The 22,269-nt window shown below is 37.8% G+C and overlaps 1 protein-coding gene across 2 annotated transcripts in view; it reads right to left on the bottom strand.

Moving 5' to 3' along the window:
- PPP2R2C (protein phosphatase 2 regulatory subunit Bgamma) overlaps nt 1-20,616 on the bottom strand; it is a 132,002-nt gene extending 111,386 nt beyond the window's left edge. Inside the window, exons 1-2 of one of the 2 annotated variants that reach the window (XM_062493364.1) lie at nt 20,544-20,613; nt 1,320-1,406 (exon numbers count right to left, since the gene is read on the bottom strand). In XM_062493364.1, coding sequence (XP_062349348.1) covers nt 1,320-1,406; nt 20,544-20,613 — 157 coding nt within the window. Of the gene's footprint in view, nt 1-1,319; nt 1,407-20,543 lie in introns of both variants that reach the window. The other variant, XM_062493365.1, reaches the window with a different exon arrangement.
- Nucleotides 20,617-22,269: the final 1,653 nt, after the last annotated feature.

The following is a 22,269-nucleotide window of genomic DNA, read 5'->3' as shown; positions in this document are numbered from 1 at the left end:
CATTAATTTAAATTATGAATGGAAGTCAACAGCTCCTGCTACCTGATAAAATTAAAAAAAAAAAATAAGTCAGGAACTGTTTTAGCTGTATATGGAATGAATACTGTTCTGATTCATATCCTTTAAAGTTAAAAAACTAAGAAATGCCTTCAGGAAGTCTCCTTTGACTAGGAAAATTAACTCTTCCTACTCTATGATCTTGAGGAAATAGACAGGAACAATGCTAAATTCATACCATTATTGAATTGTACTATGGTCTCTTGTTATCACACCTGTTTACAAACAGCCACAGAAACAGAGTTAAAGTTAAGGGCCTCAACTACAAATGACAATCAAGGCATTGCAAATCCTTCACACAGCATTTGAAACTAGAAAAGTAATTCACCATGACCTAACAGCTTTTCTAAGCCTTTGTTTCCCATTTTCTCAGATTTATTTCTGTGTTTAAGAGATGTAAATTTGGCTGAAAACATAATACATCTCACTGTATTTGAAGTATGTAGTGCTTAAGTAACTCCAGGAATCTATAGGAGAATTAATTTGCCAAACTGGTAAGCATTCATCATTGTTGTTCTGAAAACTTACATCAGTCATTCTTACCTCTCATATAATTTATCACATATTTCTGTTTGGATGACTACTATCTGTTGTAACTGCAATACATCCTCTTTATTTTCATATAGTGTAAATGTTTCACGTCTAGCTTTAGATAGGCAGATTTCATTAATTGTAAAATAATCTAAAAAAGAACATTAGTTTACCAGCTTAATTGATGTTAATATCTAAATTACATAGTAATTATGAAAAGAGGAATGGTTAAGATACGGCTTTACAACAGAAAACTAATCATTCATTCAGATACTGGAAACCAACACTTTCTTATCAATTTCTGGTGCATTTCAAAGCATGCCTCCTGGTCTAGTGCCCTACAGCTCCTCTTGCACACATGGCTGCCACCAGTAACTGCTTTTCTGTACCACATTTACAACCAGGCTGCATTCAGTTATTAACATGCCACTTCAGAGACATGTACATAAAGCATTGACAAAGTCTTTAACAAAAAAGACAGCAAAAAGAAAAAAAAATGTACAGGTGTCATCCAACAACAAAGAAATATCAAAATGTGACAACAGTCAAGCAGAATAATACAACCTCAACGAATCCAGCCCACACTGCTTTATGATGCATAAACTGATTATCTGTTAAAGACTGGTGGCTCACTCAAGACAAGGGGCCAGCCTCCATCCCACAGCCTGTCCTGCAGGAGCCCCTGCCCTGCAGCAGTCTCTGCACAGACAGAGACTCTTCCACCCACTCACCTCCAGAAGTGACTTCTTCAGAACTGGGCTGAGGAACATTGGCAGGACAGTGTGGGGAAGCTTGCATTGCTGCTGCCCTTGCTATACCTGTCCTGTGGAGAAATAGAGGACTTAATTTCCAGGGCTGTCAGACAGCACCTTCCACATTACAAGTGACGGAAAAAGAAATTAACTTGAAAATGCCTGATTTGAGCAAGTACGTTTTGGGGTGTAGTGAAGAAACCCAGTTCCTACAGAAATATTTGGATTACTTTCACATCTTCCATGGAGCTCCGTTTGCAGCAAGCTGGATTCTTTGGTTCACAAGCTGATGATGCTCTTGCTAGTTACCTATGCAGCAAGCTGAGATATGATCACTGAGAACCAACATAAAGAGACAACCTAAATAAAATAATTAAGGAAGTCATATTTAAAATAATCTCTCAACTTTGACATGAACAAAACCATTGAGTAGCTCTCCCTTCTACCTCCTTTTCAAAAAGGCAGTTTTCTGCTCTTTACACATTTCCTTTACAGAAACCATTACTATATGAATTACCTAATAGAGGAACGGTTACTTTGCTTCTCCTGTCCAACCCATTCCACAGAAGCACTTTAATTTACTTCCACATTAATCTACATAGGATTACCACATCCTAATAAAGACCTTTTTCCTTTTCAAAGGAGAAAAGGAAAATTTCCACAGTTCTCATGGTTTCCAGCTGGGACTGTAGTTTTCAGCCACCAATTTTCAGTATGACACATTCAAGTGATTTGTATATCCCAAAGTGCAATCCGTTAGAGAGACAGAGACAAAAAAGACTATCTGAAACACATGAATAAATTATTCTTTTGAGCATGGTGATGAATGCAATGTTTTTCAATTTCCAAACCAACTCTCCAAAACCCCACTAAAACAAGTGTGTTTATTCTAAAAGTGATCTCTGTATCTTTCAGGAGTACCATGATGGGGTTTTTTGAGGAAACGTCAAGTGTAGACACCAAGGATTGGAAGCTAATGACCAACCACTTTATTCTGGTATGAGTGTGCACTGAATACTGATGTTCACAGGCAGGAACAATTTCCAGCAATTAATTTGAAATATATCAGCCTTCATTGCATTTGCTTAACTTTGGTCAACAGCAATGTTAATCTTGCAAGTGTACTAAAAGACAAGACAAAGCCGATACATGTGATGTTTATATATAATTCAGAACTCCTGAAAAGCATGGAAAGCAAGACAAGAAAAATATGATCATTGTATGGCAGAATAACTCTACTAGGGAAAAAAAAAAAAAACTAGCCCAAAAAACCCACACACACTTGTATTGCATCTATTACTTCAACTGAATAGTAAATGTAGAGGTAAATAGAATTGTTCACTTCTTATTTGGGCAAAACAGACTCATGCATCAATCGCTTCCTTAACAAAATACCTGACAGCATACTCTTTTTTTTTTTTTAATTTGCACCTGCATATTGTTTTTCTATAAAGTTCCCAGTTTCCTACATAACTAACCCCTGCAAAGTAATGAAACAGTTTCTCTCTCAATATCTGCTAACTGGAGTATAATTATAGCTTTCTATGAGCTATGATTATAAACAGACTTTGCCAAAATGTTTGGAAGAAATCTCCAAGAGAAATATCAATTGGTCACATATATAATATCTTATTTAATAAATCCAGTATATTCAAATATAAATTTGGTTGGCTCAAATAAATACGAATGATTAATTCTGTTCTGGGCACTACAAATCGATTTCCTGTTCACCTTTTAAGAGAGTGATTATTCTCAGCATTAACAGAAATTTTATTAAATCTGTTCCTTTTCTTTGTGTAAAAAAAACCAGTGAATATCAGAAAGAAAAAGACTGCAAAGAACCTGACAACTTACGTTTTGTGTATAGCCTAAAGCCCTCTCAGAGTCCCAAAGAGGTCATGACACATGAATAATCTAGATATTACAGTAATTGATGTATTGACAGTACTGATCAGATCTCCAGAAAAAATAATTCAAATACTTTGAAATATTTGGAAATATCTTCTAATAATCATTGAAAGGACTAGAACTCCTAATACATTTACTCTCACTGAAATATAAACTGGTAAAGGCTAAAACTGTGAGGAGAGGAACCTCTACAATTGAAAGCAAGAGCTGAATTGGTCATAGTGTGGATTTCTGTTTCATTACTTTAGTATCTACAAGGATATCCATGCCACGGTTTTCACTTTGATGGTACCATATATTTATTTCAAAAACAAGTCTTAAGTGTTTAACAAACAAACACCTTATGCATTAGATGCGTCAAAGAGTCTTTCCTTTGCTTACATCATCCTGATTTTCTCCCCACAAATTACTGTTCTCCAGCCTCCTACAGTCTACACTGACCTATGTACACCAAGCACTTCAAGAGGCACTTTAACCATCTGGGACATTTCTAATAGGTAGGATCACTTTCACTGTCTGGGAGAGTAATTAATGGAATAAAAAAAGAAAACAACTTTGTCTCGAGGAAGATACATTCCAGAGATTAGTCCAATTCAAACAGAAAGCTCTTCCATGACAGAAAGCACAGGGTACTTTTTAGGATGAATATGTACTCTGCCACCAAATCCAAGCTAGAATACCCCTTCTCCCACCTTGTTTAAATCTTATGTAGAAATTCTTGTGCATTTAAGAACTCTAATACAACTCCCAGACTGATTCGTCACCTCCACCAGAAATTTTCCTGTGAGTCCTATAGAAATCATTGTTTTTTCTACACTACATCTTCCCTTTGAAAAATGAAGAAAACACACCTGTCAGCCTCCATGACTTGAAAAAAGAAATGGTGAGCAGTACACTGTGTGGACCTTTACATGAATGAATCCATGCATCTATGGCTGCAGCAGTGGATTCTCAAGTGACAACATTCAGGTGGTGCTTGAATATATAACATTTCCAGTTCCCTGCAGGTCTGAGAGGACTGCAGTCCCACCTTGGTCTCTCCAACCAAAATATAGCTGGTGAAATAAAATAAAACATCTTGTACTTACCGTTGAATTATATCAGTCATCACTGCTACAGAGCCCTTACTTAAATCCCAGCATCCAGAAATGATACTGCTGGTACCTGAACTTTAATGGATAGCCTCCACAGAAAAAGGAAAATGCCAGTTTCAATATACTGCATGGTATGGTTTTGCTAAGAACCTATGATTTCATTAATGCAAACTAAAAATAATATCAATTTCTTTCAAGTCCACTGTGCACTAAATATAATTTCTACCATTGCTATTTGAGATATCAGATAAAAATGCCACCTTTCTCACTCGTAAGAAAAGAATCAAGTCTTTCTTGAAGCAGAAACACCTAAGGCTATTTGATATATGTCAAACAATCTTGGCAGCTGGTGGTAGGCAAAAACATACACTGATTCATGAAAAAAAAAATACAGAAAATTCACTCTGGTGCCAGCCAAGCTTAGGGTATGTTCTGTACACTGTAGACTGCAAGACGTCTAAAACAGCCACAGTAATAACTAACATCACAAACTCAGTGCTTCACCTCCAAGTTACAAATTAAAGGAAGGCAAGAAATGGAACTTCAGGAGGTTCAGCAAGAAGTGCAAAATTCTGCACTTGGAGCAGAAGAGCTCCAGACATCTGGCTGAAAAGCAACTGGCCTGGAAAGGACCTGTGGTCATCCTGGATGCTAGGCCAAATATGAGTCAACAGTGCTTGACATCAGCAAACCACATGCTGGCCCAACACTAGGAAGAAAGTGGCCAGAAGAAAGGGAAATCATGCTCCTCTCACCCCTGACGGGGCTATGTGTTGAGCAGTGAGCAAGAGTTCAATGCTCTTCCTCAAGTGACTGAACCAGATTATGATGAAATTAACCATTTTTAAAAGACTGATTAATCGAAGTGAGTAGTTCTGAATGTGGCACACAATTTTTCTTCAAAAAAATGCAACTGTGTAAATTCTTCACCCAGAGTCTATTCCTTTATAGTGGATTAATCTTTCAGGTTTGTCCTCAACCAAGGAACTCTGGGATGCTCTTAACAGGAATCACCAACTACAGAAAGACTCCTCATCAGTTTAAGTGTTTAACTAAATGTTCTGCACATAGCCCAAAAACCCTTCTGTGCCATTAAGACACTGTGAACTTTCTGGAATCTGTAAAAGCATAATTTAGGAGGATAATATGAACCTAACAAATTATCACAAACTCAAATGGGCAAATGAAGGGGAAAAAAATTACTGTTTTCTTAAGACATACATTTTTAAGGTTCTGGTAGACACAACCCTAAAAAGTATCTGTAACAAAGAAAAATTATTTAAGGGCTACAACTATGTTACTGACATTCATGAAATATCCTGTAATTTTTTTTCAGAGAGATTTAATTACACCTTTCATACTACTCGTGCATTAAAAGATCTTCCGGTTAGCATTAATTTGAATTCTACTGCCACATAAATTAATACAATTTAGACACATTTATCAGCCCTTTAAATAACAAAGTGATGTGTCCAGGCAGCATATTCTTGAAAAGGAGAAAAAGACATACAATTAAAACCTGAACTGCAATTACTTTACATTTCAGAAAGTTAAAAAGTAGCCTGGAGCAAATTACCTCTCAGAGAAAATCTGGAGAGCAGTTTTGCTTCAAGCAAATACTTAACAGTATTTAAAAGAAAACAATATGAAGCATGAGTAAATCATATAAAAGACCAAAGGGTCAAATAAAAATAAATGGGTTGTACTCAGGTTAGTATAAATCTGAAGGCATTAAGCTCCTAAGGAAACTTGCAAAGACAGTATTGAAGTCACAGTATTCAACTGGATAATTTGGACACTGATTTTAACCTTAAATTTAATAAATCATAATATGCATGAGAATTTCCAAATAGATTTCATAACTCATTATGCAAATGAACTAAATTATAACTCTAAATAGCTATAGTAGCTACAGAAAATCTGTTCCGTCCTGATGAACACAACTGCAGTAAGCCCTAAGAAAACTAAAAAATCCACATGATTTTAGGTCCCAGAAATTTTTGTGCTAAACTGCAGAATGTACTTACATTTCCTGACAGTAGTAGGAAAATCTAAGCTTCGTAGATTCTAACGATTTTGAATATTGTAGACAGAGTTCAGCCACATTTTCATCTCTACCTACTGCTGTCCTAAAGAACAAAGCCAGCAATGTTATGGAATCTCTGAAGATTTAGCACACTTGAAATTTCCAGAAAGATTTTTGGTAAGCACTGAGATAAACCCTTCAAAAAAGCCTTTTCCAGTACCAGGGGCTACAAACTACACCCCCACACTATACAATGTAGTACTGAAGACAAATGTAACTAAGGTTACTGTACAAAGTAGCTAGAAATGAATGCAGAGATTAAGACAGATGAATAGATGTATAGATGCAGAATAGATGCAGAGGTGAGACACTGGAACAGGTTGTCCAGAGAAGCTGGGTATCTTCCTTAAAAGTGTTCAAGGCCAGGTTGGATGGGGCTTTGAGCAACCTGGTCTAGTGGAAGGTGTCTTTAAGGTTTCTTCCAACACAAGCCATTCTATGAATCTATAAGATTAAAATCATGACTCAAAGCACAAACAAAATATGTGGTTTGTATATATATATATATATATATATATGTATATACATATATTTTTCTGGACTTACAATATATACATAAAGTACAGCCATGCAAAGCCATGCACCTGGAGCCAATCCTGCTCCAGCCAATGGCAGGTTCTCAACAGACTTCATTAGATACTAAATGACAACTACACAAAGGCTGTTAACAACCTGTCAGGATTTTAAAGATGATGTTGTTGCTGTTTAATAGAAACATGTACCGTAACCTTAGTGTCCTAACAAACCTAGGTAGTGCATTTCAGCTTTTTAAAACTTACCAGAGTAGAAAAATAAAATGAAATTAAAATAAAAATGTCTAATATTTAGTCACTGTCATTTCTATAGCTGGATGGCGTTACAGACTGAAATGTTAATGGTTAGTGACTCAGTCAACCATTTGCAATAGCAGCAGGCGCTTTGCTGAGTTTGGATTTGCAAGGTCACAGCCCAGGTGCAGAGGGGCTGTGTCAAACCCCACCAGCAGAGGCTACAAGCTGGGGTTTGAGCCCTGTGAGGGAGAAGGCAGGTAAGAAGCAGACCCTGCAGAGGTGGGATAATGCTTTTTATCACCCACTCATTTGTACAAGTTCTCCCTGGAGAAGGACCAGGGCATTCCCACATAGGCCTGAAGGTTTTCATCCCTTCTGATGGGGCACAACTGGCTCAACCACACTGGCATCAGAGGCAGCTGTCATGTCTTAGGAGGTGTCATAAACCACCAAAGACCCTCTGAGTAATTTTGGGGCCTTCCACCAGAGGATTGCATGCGATCCACAGTGTTACAGCAGACAGTGTAAAATCGAGCCCCCAGTAAGGGAGGAGGTGTCTGACATAAATCTGAGCATTTATTAACCCACTGAACTTTGTGTTTTGGGAGCTTCCCCCACTCCCAACTGATCAAGATGGAGATCATCACCTCAACCAAAAGACACCGAATAGATGGGGGGTGATATCTCCTCTCCACTATTTACTCTTATCCTTTGCTTCTCATACTTTCTTTCATTATATATTTTCTGAAGTGGTATCTTTATACTTTTGTATTGTTATATTACCACAGATAGAAAATAACCAAAATGGCTACATACCTCCTTTCCATGGCAAGCACATTATTCTAAAATAATCCCTACATAAATATATAAATAAAATATATATTTAAAAAACAGTCATTCCAGTATAATTTCATTCTAATCTGCCCCAAGAAATCTATAACAAGAACCTCAGCCACCCTCACCTTCAGGGGTGAGTCATAACAAATTACAAAGAGAAAACGTCATTAGCTTTTCCCTTATAACATGGTAAAAATTCTCACCCTGTCCTTCAACCACGTCTGTTGATATTAAGATATTTAACTGGGACCTTACCCAAGAAGGCTGCTAGACATCTCCCCAAAAACTCCTTTCCAGTAAAATGGTGTAGAAGAAGGGACTCTTCAAATTTAAAAAACACCATCCCCCTGCACCTGAAGGTCATGTACAGATCAATTAATCAAGTCCAATATAATTTTGAGTCACATCTGTGTCCTTCAATGACAGTAAAAGAATGGTACTGCGTGACACTTCCAGGTCTTGTTCTCACAAAATTCAATGGATATATACACAGAGAGCAGAAAGAACTTGGCAAAATGTACCAAATGAGTTGTGGTTTTGGCTGGACTCGATTTTTGTTGTTGTTGGTTTTTTTTTTTGTAATAAAGATTCCTGGAACTCAAACAGTAGCAAGTACTGCAGATAAAAGCCATGTATCACTGCAATCAAGTCAAGCAGCAAATGGAAAGGAAATCATTTTAGTTGAGCAATGAATTCTGTGTCCTTATTTCTCTCCCCAGCAGCGCTTGGATCTACATATTCTTGGTGTCTCTGAAGTCTGAGCAGGGAGTATTATTTCCAGAGAGAAATTCGGAACATTTAAAGCTTTAGGGTACTGCTTGAACAAAGATGGAACAGTTGCCTTCTGGCAGGAATTAGAACTGGCATGATAATTTTGCAAAAGGAATTAAAAGATGCTCTGGAAAGTGGCCAAAAGGAAATCAAAACAGTATGAAGACACATACCAGAAGCACATGAAAAGGAACTTCAAAACAGAGCATTAGGTTTAAGAGTTAAGGTTGTTGTAAGTTCTACCCTGTTGCCCTGGTAGAAGGCTGTGTGAACCAGGGGAAAATGTTAATTATACCTGTGAGCTACTTAGTGCAAATATATTCATGATATTTTTACATAATTTCCAGTCTTGACCACACATCAGATGACTAGGGGAACAGAAGTATTTTAGATTCAGCCCAAATTTTGAACTATATAACTAATCAACATAGCCTTCTTCAAGTTCTTCAAATGTGGTATATTGCTGGATCTGAGAAGCAGACTGGGGAAAAAAGACTATCTGATAGCCAGTCTGACAGCTATCTGTGACTTAAAAGATCTTAAATACAGGTAAACTATAGCTCATGCCCAATATCACATTGACTGTTATAATATGAGTAACCTAATATGAGTAACCAGTTATTTTACAGAAACACAACATAAAAAGTGGACCATTTTAAAAGCAGCTAGTTTTGAAAACAGAAATGCAAATCCATGGAAATTATCTGGGTAGTCCCACAGCTGAAGAGACAAGCTCTGGGGATTTTGATTTGTAGAAATGTTAAACTAATGTTAAACTATTATGATGAAAGAGTGTTTCACCCCATCTCTACTTTAGCCTGATGTGCTGCTATTGAACTCTGTCAATACTCTGTTCATGCTTCCATAAATAGAAGCAGTTTTTGAAAAATAAAACTGAAAAAAGGTAAATCTTTCTGTGCTCCATCAGAAGGTTTCTCAGCAGGGAAAAAAGTAAGAAACAGAAAAAAAACCAATGACTACATAAACTCACAAGAACCACCACTTACAAGCTAAAACACAAGACTTTAACAAGTTCCTTGTCCAGAATGTGTAAACTAGTGAAGTTACTGCTTTTATGTGAAAAAAAATGTGCTCAAGTTTGCTTCAACTGTGCAGCAGCTATCCTAATGTCAGGTTCTACCAATAATGGCATGTCCTAGTTAAATGTTTAGGTATCTCTTGCTGTCACATGTAGTCAAATCTCATCTAGCAACTTGTATTTATTTTAAACTTGCAGGTATTAGCACTATTTACCTAATATGTCTTGCCTTGCAAAATCCTGCGGGGTTTCACTTACACAATGAAATCTCAGATTTTGAAGTCACAATTGCTGGACTGCAGTGCAAAATCACCAAAGGCAAAGTATAGGAGACTCTGGTAAGCTCCTTTATTCCTTTCCTCAGTTTCAATTATTTGGATTCTGTTATTGTGTTAGAGTATGTCTGTGCCCATATGCACAAATTTCTCAATTAAGATTTTTGGATCAAAGGTGGCTTAGCAAGAGGGATGTTAAAGGCTTTGAAATATTTGCAACGTTGCAGAAAATGAGACTGCCAAACTGAGTAGTTTTTCAAGAAAACAGTGTAAATTCAACTGTTAACAATAAAATGACTGAGTTCAGTTGTTAAAATGTAAAATATAGGAATAGCTTTCTGTGCTAACCTCAATATAACTACATCCATCAAGTCTCATCTGTAATAACCAGGCTGGTGTTTGCTCTGTGGAGTCCAAATTGCTAATTCTTCCCATTTACAACAACACCCTGGCTTTTGGGAACAAAAATAATTTTCTGTCTAAATATACTTACACTTAACAATCAAAAATTAATCCCTCTGCAAACAACTCTCCACACTGCCAATTGCCTTTGTTAGTAATTATTTATAGGGTAGAAGCATCAAAGATTTCTGCTTTCACGTTTAACATTATTACTAGTAGTACCATTTCCCAGGTACATCCAGGATAGCTGTCAGACATTATTCCAATATGATTATAGTTTGTATTTCCTCCCTTCCTTCTACTGCACATAAATATTGCCTTATGTTATAATGCCTTATAACAAGGTGGCTTTGAAGGAACACAGCAGTAAGCTTCACTACCCTGGAAGTCTTCACCACACTGACCAAACTGGTGCACACTGAGCAGGTCACAGGGAGCAGCAATGGGACTCTGATGACAGATGGCAACTTTGCACCAGCAGAAGACAGCACTGCCCATGGTCCCCTGTGCTCTCAGGAGCTGGCAGCTGTGGTGGTTCCCCCCCCCTGCCAGCAAGGGACAAATGTAAACCAGGCCAAATTTGCTGACATTTTCTAAAGAAGCCTAAATTGGTGGGATAACCAGAACCTCTTCCCCTCTGCTCTGATACTTCCCATGTGATGGGATTGGCTCCAACAGCAGCAGAGAAGGAAAGATGAGCATCCCAGGCTACAGATTCCTCTGGAGAATTGGGCAATTTGCTGACAATAATACCATCCATGTCGCTTTCAAACAAATACCCAATTTTAATGGCCTTGAAATTAATTTGAAGGTATGAAAAAGTAAAAGATATTTTCAATATAACAATTTTAAATAAAAAACTGGGAAAAATCAATACAGTAAAGAGCTGATTGTTTTTACTCTGTACAAATCACATTCGGCATTAATTTCTGCACCACAGTTCAAAGATAAGGCAACTAAAACCCTTTACTTGGATGTAGTGTGAATTCTTGCAGCTAGTAAATCTTGAAGTTTTAATATAATTGGCTGATTTGCAATATCATAATTGCAAACAGATGCAACTTATTTGTTTTAAAACTAGCACCTTTTGTAACATTTACATAGTAACACAGGCCTGTGCTCTACTTTCCTCATTTTTCTGAAATGCATGTGGAAGCACAGAAATGTCTACTCTATCAAGTAAGGACACACTTAACCATGGGAAATAAAATTCACATTCAAGGAAACAGTTTCTCAGAAAGCTGCAGCTCATTACCACCACAGAGGAAACTCAGATATTCAAGGACACTGCTTCCCATGCCATGGTGTAAGGAAAGTTTTGCTCCAGTCACAGACAAGTCTCAGTCCCCTGACCAGCGCTGTCACACAGACCAAAACAGTCTGTGAATCCTATGGACTTGAAGGACAGTGCCCTACATACCAGCTCTTACTGCCTCCCAATGCTGAAACTTCTCCACAGCCATTCCAGGACTTCTAGATTCACATTTCAAGCACAGAAACTGGTAGGAATACAGATACACCAGAAACATGCAGTAGCAGTCATCCACAAAACTTCTGTGAGTGTAGCACACACTTGGGTTCCAAGTGCACACAACATGCACAAAATTATATTCATATTGTACCTGAGCAATGAGAAGAATCATCATCCATATGACTTTACTTGACTCTTAGTAAGGCATTCCAGGAAATTCTGTAAGATGTAATAATTCACATCTACCTATTTCAAAGAGACTGCATATATGAATTCTGCTTTGAGCTTCACTGCTGATTAAAAAGAATATACTTGACCTAAATCTTCCATTCAAAAGAAGACTACAGAATACACGTCTGACTTCATCTTGTACTGGTTATTCCCATACCACAGATCTGCATGCAACAATAAAAGATATAAAATCAAGCAGGGTGTCAAATTAACATGTAGCATGACAAAGAGTCTCATGTGCTGCCTTGGCAGTCAATTCAGTCCTACACTCACAAGCCCACTGTGCCTGTTTGTTGAATTTTTCTAATTAGTTTTTTTTATCATTTAGTTTATTCGTTGAAATTTTCTTTTTATCACAGCACAATGTAGAAATAAAGACATTCTATCAGAAATTATTTATTCAATAATAACAGCACACAGATCCTGATATACAGCTATACACTTATTAAAGACCATATGCCAGATTCTATCATAAATTGAAACCTCTCAAACAGTACAAGGTGATGTTTTGTTGACAGGATAAAAGTTTAGAAATAAATTATTGATAAATGGTGACCAGCTCATTGCTTGAAAACTATATTTAGTTTTTATTTGAAATGTTCATTTAACATTTTAGAATAAGCAGAAAAAATATGGAGTCATTAAAAACTGAGAGGAAATAAGCAATAATTTACTTTTAATTCAACTCTGATGATCTTTGTTTCTACTAGAAACTTCCCCAGATACTGGTAGAGCACGCTATGGCTGTCTCTATTGCAAACAATACCACCACAGGCAGCATTAACCTCATAATGTATCCAAATGATATTATTTTGCGCCATCACTGACTATTTGCAACACCTGAGTCACTCGAACAGAAGTACTGCAAACAGGAAGAAGTATGGTAACAGTAAGTACAAATCAGACTTGAGTGGAATTAGGGAATAATAAATAATAATAAATAATAAAGTCTTTACTTTCTTCTGTACTCTAAGTAAAACACACTGTTGTTACAACACAGATGTTCGCATCCTTCTCTTTTTTTTTTTAACAGATGGATCAGTGAATATGAAAGAAACAAACACTGCTATATTTAACAATACAGATCCCAAACCCTGTCAAATTAATAATTCACAAAAGTCACTGAACTGCATAGCATGTTGTGCTGAGATTTTATTAGGAATCTAATCTCTTAATGTACATTTTATTATTTGTCTTTCACTGGAAAAATACAGTCTTCTTTTATTTGCATTAAAGCAATGATCAAAACAAGAGCTTTTTCACCAAGGTAACACTGCTGAGTTCCAAAGGAACTATCTTACCATATATATAAGGCTGCTTTGCTCAGTGAGACTTTTACTCTTGGTAAAGAATTGAGGAACATTCATCACAGACCAGTAAAATAGACCACATTCATGAATAAGGGCAAACTTAGCATTAACCTAAGAACTATGGAAATAGTTGATCAGGAAAGTGCCTCAACATGGATAGAAGTCTGTTTAAGACCCTTTCTTGTTTAGAAAAATCCCAAATGTCCCCATAATAACTTTCCCTAATTTTCTGTGATTATTACCTTTCCCTGGCCACAGGGAAATCAGCCTGAGATCAGCCAGCAAATACTTTGTGTTCTCTTAGCACAAAGCCTTACTATGGTGATTAAATAAACTGTTGATGGAAAGTTTCAAGGATACAACTAGTAATGATGTAGTAACACAATGTAAACAGTAAGGGTGGATTACCTTTTTATGGCTGTAATAAAAGATAGTCAACTCTTCTTCATTATAAAATATTCAGTGTTAGTGTATAGTGTATCACATTTTAAACTGGTGCAAGAGCAACATCTACCATTCTCTACCTTCACCACTTAAATATATGATGTATTGCTGAAATGCCTGAGGTTTACATGGAAAACATATAGAAAATATACTGCTCAGTACAGTTTTCATAATGATATGCACACTAAATAAACTGCTCCCATGGTGAACAGTGACACTTACTCTACCTGCACAATGCTGTTTAGGTTTACGTCATTCAATACTTTTAAACTGTCAGTTTCAATTAGAAAAAAATCTGGCAGAGACAGTGAGCTTACATGGATCATATTTCTATGCCCATGTTTCATCTTACACACACATTGCACAGCTCATGCCCTGAACTTCTGTTTTAAAGGCTTATATGTAGCTCAATCTAATAGTTAAATACACAATAAATATTTATATTTATGATGTTTCTTGAATGCTGGCACCTGGAAAAGCTCCAGATTGCTGCAAGTATGCTCTTTTTCAGCTCCTTGTTGTCACTGTCATGGAAGGAGCTTGGCTTTAGCTAACATTCTAGATGGTTCTTTTCTTTGGTTAATACATCTTATTCACTTCTCCAGGACCTCTGGCACTATACAGCAACAAAATACATCTATTATTTAGGTAGTGAGTATAAGATCATCTGCTGATTACATACGCATGGAAAGAGAGCCAAGGCTGCCCTCAGTTCCTAAGATCAACCCACCAAAACCACTAATCCAGCATGAGATTTATTCCTTTGCAAAAAGGAAGATTGTAGCCCAGCCTAATCACACTTGGTGAAGCTTTAAAGGCTACAGGTGACACTGGTGAATAACTGTCATGTGGAGAACATGACATGAAGATCCAAAGTTAACTGCATGCCTTTGAAACATGTCCTGCAGCTCACATTGGTTTGAAGTGCCCTCTTAGGACGATCTAACAACCAGTCCTTAAAACTAACTGCGTCCTTGAAGGGGCAGGTCTCTTGAGGAGGCAGTAACAAGTTAACACTAACATGCTCCTGCTCTTTGGGAATGCTGGGAACAGCAAATTAAGAAACTCTATAGAGTCCCAGCCTAGGATCAACCATCCTAACCCAAATCCTGACTCATGATTTCTTCATCAAGTACATTTGGCAAGCAAAATAAAGACAACAATATTACGAGCCTAATAAACGTAGTATGAATGGAGTACTTTGAACAGGTAGCTGGTACTGCAGCATGACAAGCATTGCTGACAGTCTAATTCACTCTGGCTAAATCTATACTGCCTTTTCTGGCCTTGTTGGACTGAATTGCTGGCCATGTCACCCACACAGACATTGCCTTAAATATCTGTGCTGTGCAGATCCAAGCTTCAGGCAGTACCGATGTTTGATTTTCCTGGATGCTGAACCCCACATCCAGCAGCAGGTTTGAGTGAGTAATCAAACAGATCAGGCTGCAGTGCAAGCCAGTGTGACAGCAACACTTCAGCTCTGCCTCCATGGCTTCACCCAACTAAGCTGCATGAATAAAGATTACAAAGTCAGCAACATCACTTGGATGGAATAAACCTTACTAATCCAAATCTTCAAGGCTACCCACAACATTCATCGGAATATCACTGTGAATAAAAGAACCAAATCCATGCACAGAAAGACATAAGTATATCCTGTTTAACAAGGGACAAAGCTATGCTTCAACAAGGTTTACCACTATTCACACTCGACTCAAGTTAAAAAAAAAAATGACACAAGCAACTAGACTAAGAATGAGCAACAATTTCCAGGGTAATTCTAAAACTGCTTCTAAATTAGTTCTGTAAAACTATTTAAATCATCAATATTCACAACATAAATCCTGAATTGCTGGAGGTTGAGAGGAAGTTACCTCTTGTACTTTTCTTATTAAGGAGAAATCAGTGATCTAGACTGACCAATGGTGAGCCTGAGCCAGCAGAGTGATACTTGTTTGCTATATTCATCCAATTAACACCTCAGGTATTAAGGTCTAATTCAAATTATATGTGACATGTTTATGAAATAAAAGCTCATAAATAAATTTATTTTTGGCATCTGAAAATTTTGATTATGAAGAAAAGAGATACTAACTTCTTTCATTAAGGCACAAAAAAGGCCCCAAAACTGTTTTCATTATCTATAGAGGACTTTTCTTTAATATCATTAAGAACAAAAAGGTTCCTTTATTCTCTATAATGAATATTTCACATGGTTATAGTTAAATATATTTTATACTGCACTGCTGATTCTCATTATTATTCAAATATCATATTTGAGGACATTAATACACCATTAATATGATTAACTTTTTCACAGAAGTTAAGCCATATGGAACCAAATGGCACAATTTGGCCACATAAATGACTAGATAGTGTAGGTCACCTTCTGCCCCACTGCACCACTGCAAGTCCACTAGCTCCACTTGCACTTGCAGGCCTAGACCAAGGGAGGAACATGTGCTTCTCCAGAAACTGGAAGTATAAACAACTTTTTATTCCTTCCCAAAACAGAGATATTCCATAAAAAGGCAGGGATCCATTCATATGCTAGACTTGTCTGCATGCAACCTGCAGTATGTCTTCCTGCCTGAGAAGCATTTCTTCAAATAAATTAGGAATCACGGAGGTGAAACACATCCTTTAACACAGTTTGGCAAGAATAGTAAATTTTGTTTATTATTTCTGTGCAATCAGCAAAACACAGAGTAACTGAATTAACCTTGCTGTTGAGTAAGGGAGTGGCACCACTGATTCCTGCCACTTTTTGCCCCTACCAGGAATGCAGCAGCCATACCAGGCAATTGACTGCTCAGAGTCAGATCCTGTGTGGCTGATCCCAAAGCCCCGAGACAGCAAAGTGTATCAGCAGTCCTGCCAGTTTTACCATTGATCTTAAGTACAAGTAACATCAAAGAAGCTCTAGGACTGAAGGACATCCTCTGCCCATAAAGCATAGAAACCTCTTTTATCCCCCTTCCCCCAGCTCACAGTTTTCTTGCCCTCTCCCCAACAGCCTCTGTACAGTAATGAAGGATCATGTTTCTCCCATCCAACCCATCTTTTCCCATTCCTCTCCTCTCTCCTCAGTGCTCCTACAGTTGCTGTGGAAATAACACATTTTACTGACCCAACACCTCCTGGGCAGCTGGTTCCCACAGCTGTGGTGCAAAAGGCAATTAAGATAAAACAACTCCGCAATGAATCACAAGCCTGAACAGATCTCAGAGGTCATTTGGTCCATCCCTCTGCCCCACGGGAGGCTCAGCTATCCCCATGTCATTTCTTGCAGACATCTATGTCACCTGCTTTTAAAAACTTCAGCGATAAAAATTACACAAGCTCCCTAGGCAATATATCCCAGTGTTTCACCACCTTTGCAAAGAAGTTCAATCTTTTCTCACAGCTCTCATTTTCTAAGCCTCAAATCTTTTTTGTCTTTCTTTACAAGTCTTACCAGATCTTTTCTATTTTGCTCACACAAACAATTCCAATTAAAGCAGTTTGCTTCATAAACTACTTTTGAAAGTGATGATTGAAAAATTTACTGTATACTGCAGCTGGAATTATATCACCTTTTTCCATTGTGCAACCATAACACCATCTTAACGACTTTAAATTACAAAATTATTCACTTTTGCTTGTTTTAATGCCATATTGTAGCTGTGCATATGCAACAGGAGAAACAGGGCGAGGTAGTTGCTGTTGTCATATGTGTGTCTATAATGCCTATCACCAGAAACAGTATAACAACAAATCAAAAAATTGTAGAGATTTAAAAACCAATTCAATTTTCCATAGTCAAGGTAAAGCCACACTTTTTACAGACAATCCCAATGTTAGAAAATAATATCCTATCAAAGAGATGAAATCTGACTTTGCTGAAGCAAGCAGGTTTGTTAGGAACACATTCAGTCCACTAGCAAGAGCAGAGCAAATCAGATTTGGCTCACAGCTTTCCTATACCCTGAATTCATATGTCATCTGACTGTTTGGACTTTTTTAAATCACTGAAAAAGTAAAACAGGAAGAGAAGTAAAGCAATGCTATAGTTAACCCATATCTTCATGATTATTGCTGGCTTTACTTTCCTCAGTGAATAGTTAGAGGAAGAAAGTACATATACAGGTTAGAAATACCTCCTTTTGTATATTAATTTAGTCTGCTGCATGGAATAGCAAGGACAGAGAACACCACTTACCAAGATTTTAATACTCTGAAAACAAAATAAAATTTTGGTTATTCATGAACAATAATGAATTGGTAACTTCTCTAATACACTAGACATGACATAAATAATTTCTTCATTTTAAAGATGAAAAGAAAACTTGGGTTGAACCCAAAGAAATATAACAAGGTAACACATTATTTCCTTTCTATCATTGCTGCATGTTGCACTTAACATGTCGCAGGACCAAATACAAGGCCTGTGAAAGCACTACAGGCCTTTACAGATGAGGAGTCCTAAAGTTCTTTCATGGAGCCAAATCTTCAAACAAAAAAAAACAAACAAACAAAAAAAAATCACACAGAAGAACAAACAAAGCGTATTTTAAGCACCAGTTTAACTAATGTATTCATTATGCATTTTAAACAAAGTGCATCAATGAGAAATTAAAATTCGTGATGATCCTCTTTGAGCTGAAGGTCTCCTCGGAAAAATTTCACAGATAAATCCATTCCCTCATGATTTCCAAGACCTTTTAAAAGGTGTGGCAATGTCAGAAATAACAGATGTGAAGAATTCTATTATACCTGACAAGCTCTGCATTCCCAACAACAATTACACTAGTCCGTGATAAAAAACTAACACTTTGCCACTGAAGATTTCAAGAACAGATGCAAACATATTTCACGAGATTTCTGATCACAGGGAAAATATAATACAGGTCAGCACTGATATTCAAATTGTATTTTGACCCATTTCAGACAAGCCCCTCCATGTGCAATGACAGAAGAACATCCAGTCCTTATGATGCAAGTATCAAGTGAACATAAAACATGAGAAAAATTTAACACTTGCCCCAGCAGTATCACAAAAAATACTAAAAATTTCCATCTAATTTTCAGAACATCCATGACATATAAAAGAGAATACGGATTTGCAAAATCCATAAGGAATTCTTTTCCTCAGATTACAAAACAGGAAGACTTGAAAATCCAATTTATAACATAGCTGCACATCTGAAATTCACCATGTATCAAGTACACTGCAGAAATTATACTGTGCATTTTGCAGAATCCAAGGCATGAATTTACAAGTTTAAAAAAAGTTTCTGAAAATAGGTAACCACATCTCAAAACATAAATCATTCTGAAAAAAAACCACATCAACCAAAACTTCAGAACAAATTTGAAAATGCACCCACTCATGAACCAGAGTGCAAAGAATGTCCTAGAGGCAAGATTAGCAAGCAATTACACCAGTCACTGGTAACAGTTATATTATACAGTATTTTTAATCTTTCTTCTGAAAAAAACCGCATTGTGGTCCCAGTATGACAAAATCCTCCTACTGTTTTCTCCAATCTAAAACAATTCAAATCATCAATAGTCTAGAGAGCATCAGCTGATCACGTTTCAGGACACAGCATGGGAGTATTAAGTGACTGAGCATTGATCAAATGACGGCAGAATCTGGAGACTGTGTCTCAAGGAGTATTGGCTGACCCTGATGTTAAGTACATTCATATTATATAAGCCTACATTGAGTTACTGCTTCTGCTGCTGAAAAGTGGTGTTAAAACTGTACATACAAATCTATTTGCAAAGTCAAGCACCTACGAACACATTTCTTCTGTTCAATCAATCTTAAAATGGCCTACTCTTAAACCAACTTTCTGACAAGGAAATACAGACCAATACCTGACCCAACCTTTTCATGTTCTCAAGGTAAATTCTCTCAGCATTTAATTTATGTCACCTGCAGGAAAATTCCTTTTTATGTAATAACCTACAAGTCACTGAATGTTTTAAAATGAAGGTGCTTTTTCTCATGTACCTTGCACAGATACAGGGGATGGAAAGAAGGCAGAAGCATTTCAAAAGATGATGCTTACATATCCCTTCTAAATGCCTTCTAAATGTATACAGTTCTCTGGGGAACAATCAACTGAGCAATGTCTGTAATTCTCAGGATATAATTACCAAAATGAGATGCATAACCTTTACTACACCAGCAAATAGCTAACTTTACAAATTATTTATCTTACTTTGGTGCTCTCAAACCTTATTTTTTTTAAGTAATCAAGTGCTTCCAGTCTTCTACATTGCAGCTACTGTGCATTCAATGCCAGGTGCTGCACACCTCGCTAGCAAAAACTCAGCACAATGCAAGACCTTCTCCAGCCCGTGTAGCTTCATATACTGCTGTAGCATGACAGAATGTCTTTGGGATTCAGCAAATTCAGATTCTGTTGCTACATCCCACAGAAAAACGCCTTGAAATTCCCCATGTTTAAAAAAGGAAAAAAAGGAACAGCCTACATCTCCAAACATGACAGTGCATTCCTGGCATAGAACATGCAATGCTAGAAGAGGAAAATGACAGTATTTATGTTACCTTCAGTCACATAGTTGTGGTCTCGCAGAAAGCTGTGGTTAATTTTCCGTGTGTCCGTGTCCTCGCCCATTTACAGCAGGATTACTCAGCATGCCTATCCGCAGTGGACTGATAGCATCAGCAGAGGTCGTCACAAGAGCACCATCCATGCTGCCACTGCCTAGCAGAGGCGGGGAACACACCGGGCCACTGAGCACAGCATAATGAGAGCTATTGAGGCAGCACAGATTGGGGGGGGGGGGGGGGGGAATAACGACGCGGGGAAAAAAAAAAATAATAATAGTAAAGAAAGAAAAAGAAGAAGCGGGAGAAAGCCGGAAAGCCGGAGGGATAAAAGGCTCCGAGAGATTACGGGTGCAGAAAGCCAGTAGTGAGCTCGCGTGAAGGGAATAGAGGCACTTCTCCCAGAGTTAAAGAATAGCCCAGTTGTGTCGCCAGGTACTCGGAGCACAAGCACAAGCTGCGGCTGGTGCCGGCGGCGGTGCGGGGCTCAGCCGAGCCGAGCCGAGCCGAGCCGAGCCGAGCCGAGCCGAGCCGAGCCGAGCCGAGCCGAGCCGAGCCGAGCCGAGCCGAGCCGAGCCGCTGTCACACGCCCGTGCCGCATCAGCGCTGGCCCCTCCCCGCCCGCCGCCCGCGGCCCAACCGCACCGCATCTGCATGGAGCAAAGTGAAAAATGACACTGCAGGTAATCATTTCTGCTCTTCTGCCGCGGAGATGGGCAACGGGAAAAACTGAGGGAGGGGGCGAGGGAGAAGAAACTTCAAGCTGATTTAACGCGTTTGCATCGACACGTACCGCACACGAACATGAGGCCACGATTTTGTGCTAGTCGCGCTGTCATCTGCAGCAAAAGCAACAGTCGTTCAATGTCAGCCTCTAGAAATATTACCGAAATTGTCAAATATGTGCCTGTGCAAAAGGATTCGTCAGAGGCAAGGCAACCCTTCAGAGGATGTAAGATAAAATAACTGTTATTTATCTTATTTACCCCCGGTTTTGTAGATAAATGTAAAATTACAAAGTATTTAGAAACAACCTCTTTGGATTCCCTGTACAGGAAGGAAAGGCTGGACAAAAGGAACGTTTGCAGGTCACTGGTTTTCTTAACCCTGCTGCTCTTTCACTTCATTATCCCACCATCTAGGTAAAGCAGTGTTGAAATATGTATACTCAGAAATATGAAAATAAGTAGAAGAGGAAAATTACTCTCTTGAAGTATAAAATAAAGCTTACTCTTTAGTCCAAATGCTTCATGGTTTGTATTACAGCAAAATTCTTTTAACTGAACAGACAAAGAATTTCCTTTAGCTTTTGGTATCTATCCAAGAAACCACAAATTGCTGCAGAAAGTATGTATTCAGAAAAGGTAAGCACCACTGAAGTTTAAATATTTGAACAGAAAACAAATGGCTGTATACCAAAACCACCAGTACAGCATGATAAGGGAGTCCACAACCACAAAACCAATTGAGGAGAGAGAATCTGTGCTTTAGGCCCTGGAATTGAACATGGAAAGTACAATTCAGTTGTCAGCATTACTACAGTATTTTGTGTAATACTGGATCAATTTTTATCTTTTTTTATTATTATTTGTTTTTCTTTCTTTCTAATGAACTAGGACATACAGGTCTTAAAGGAAAATTCAAGTACCCTGCTATTCCTATAAACTGTCATGTGACTTTGAAAAATGTAGAGGACTATGTAAAAACCTGCTCAGGGATAAAC

This window comes from Cinclus cinclus, chromosome 5, assembly GCF_963662255.1.
Source record: "Cinclus cinclus chromosome 5, bCinCin1.1, whole genome shotgun sequence".
NCBI lineage: Eukaryota > Metazoa > Chordata > Aves > Passeriformes > Cinclidae > Cinclus > Cinclus cinclus.
Note: the sequence above shows the minus strand (reverse complement) of the source record. Positions and strands in the feature narration are given on the sequence as shown.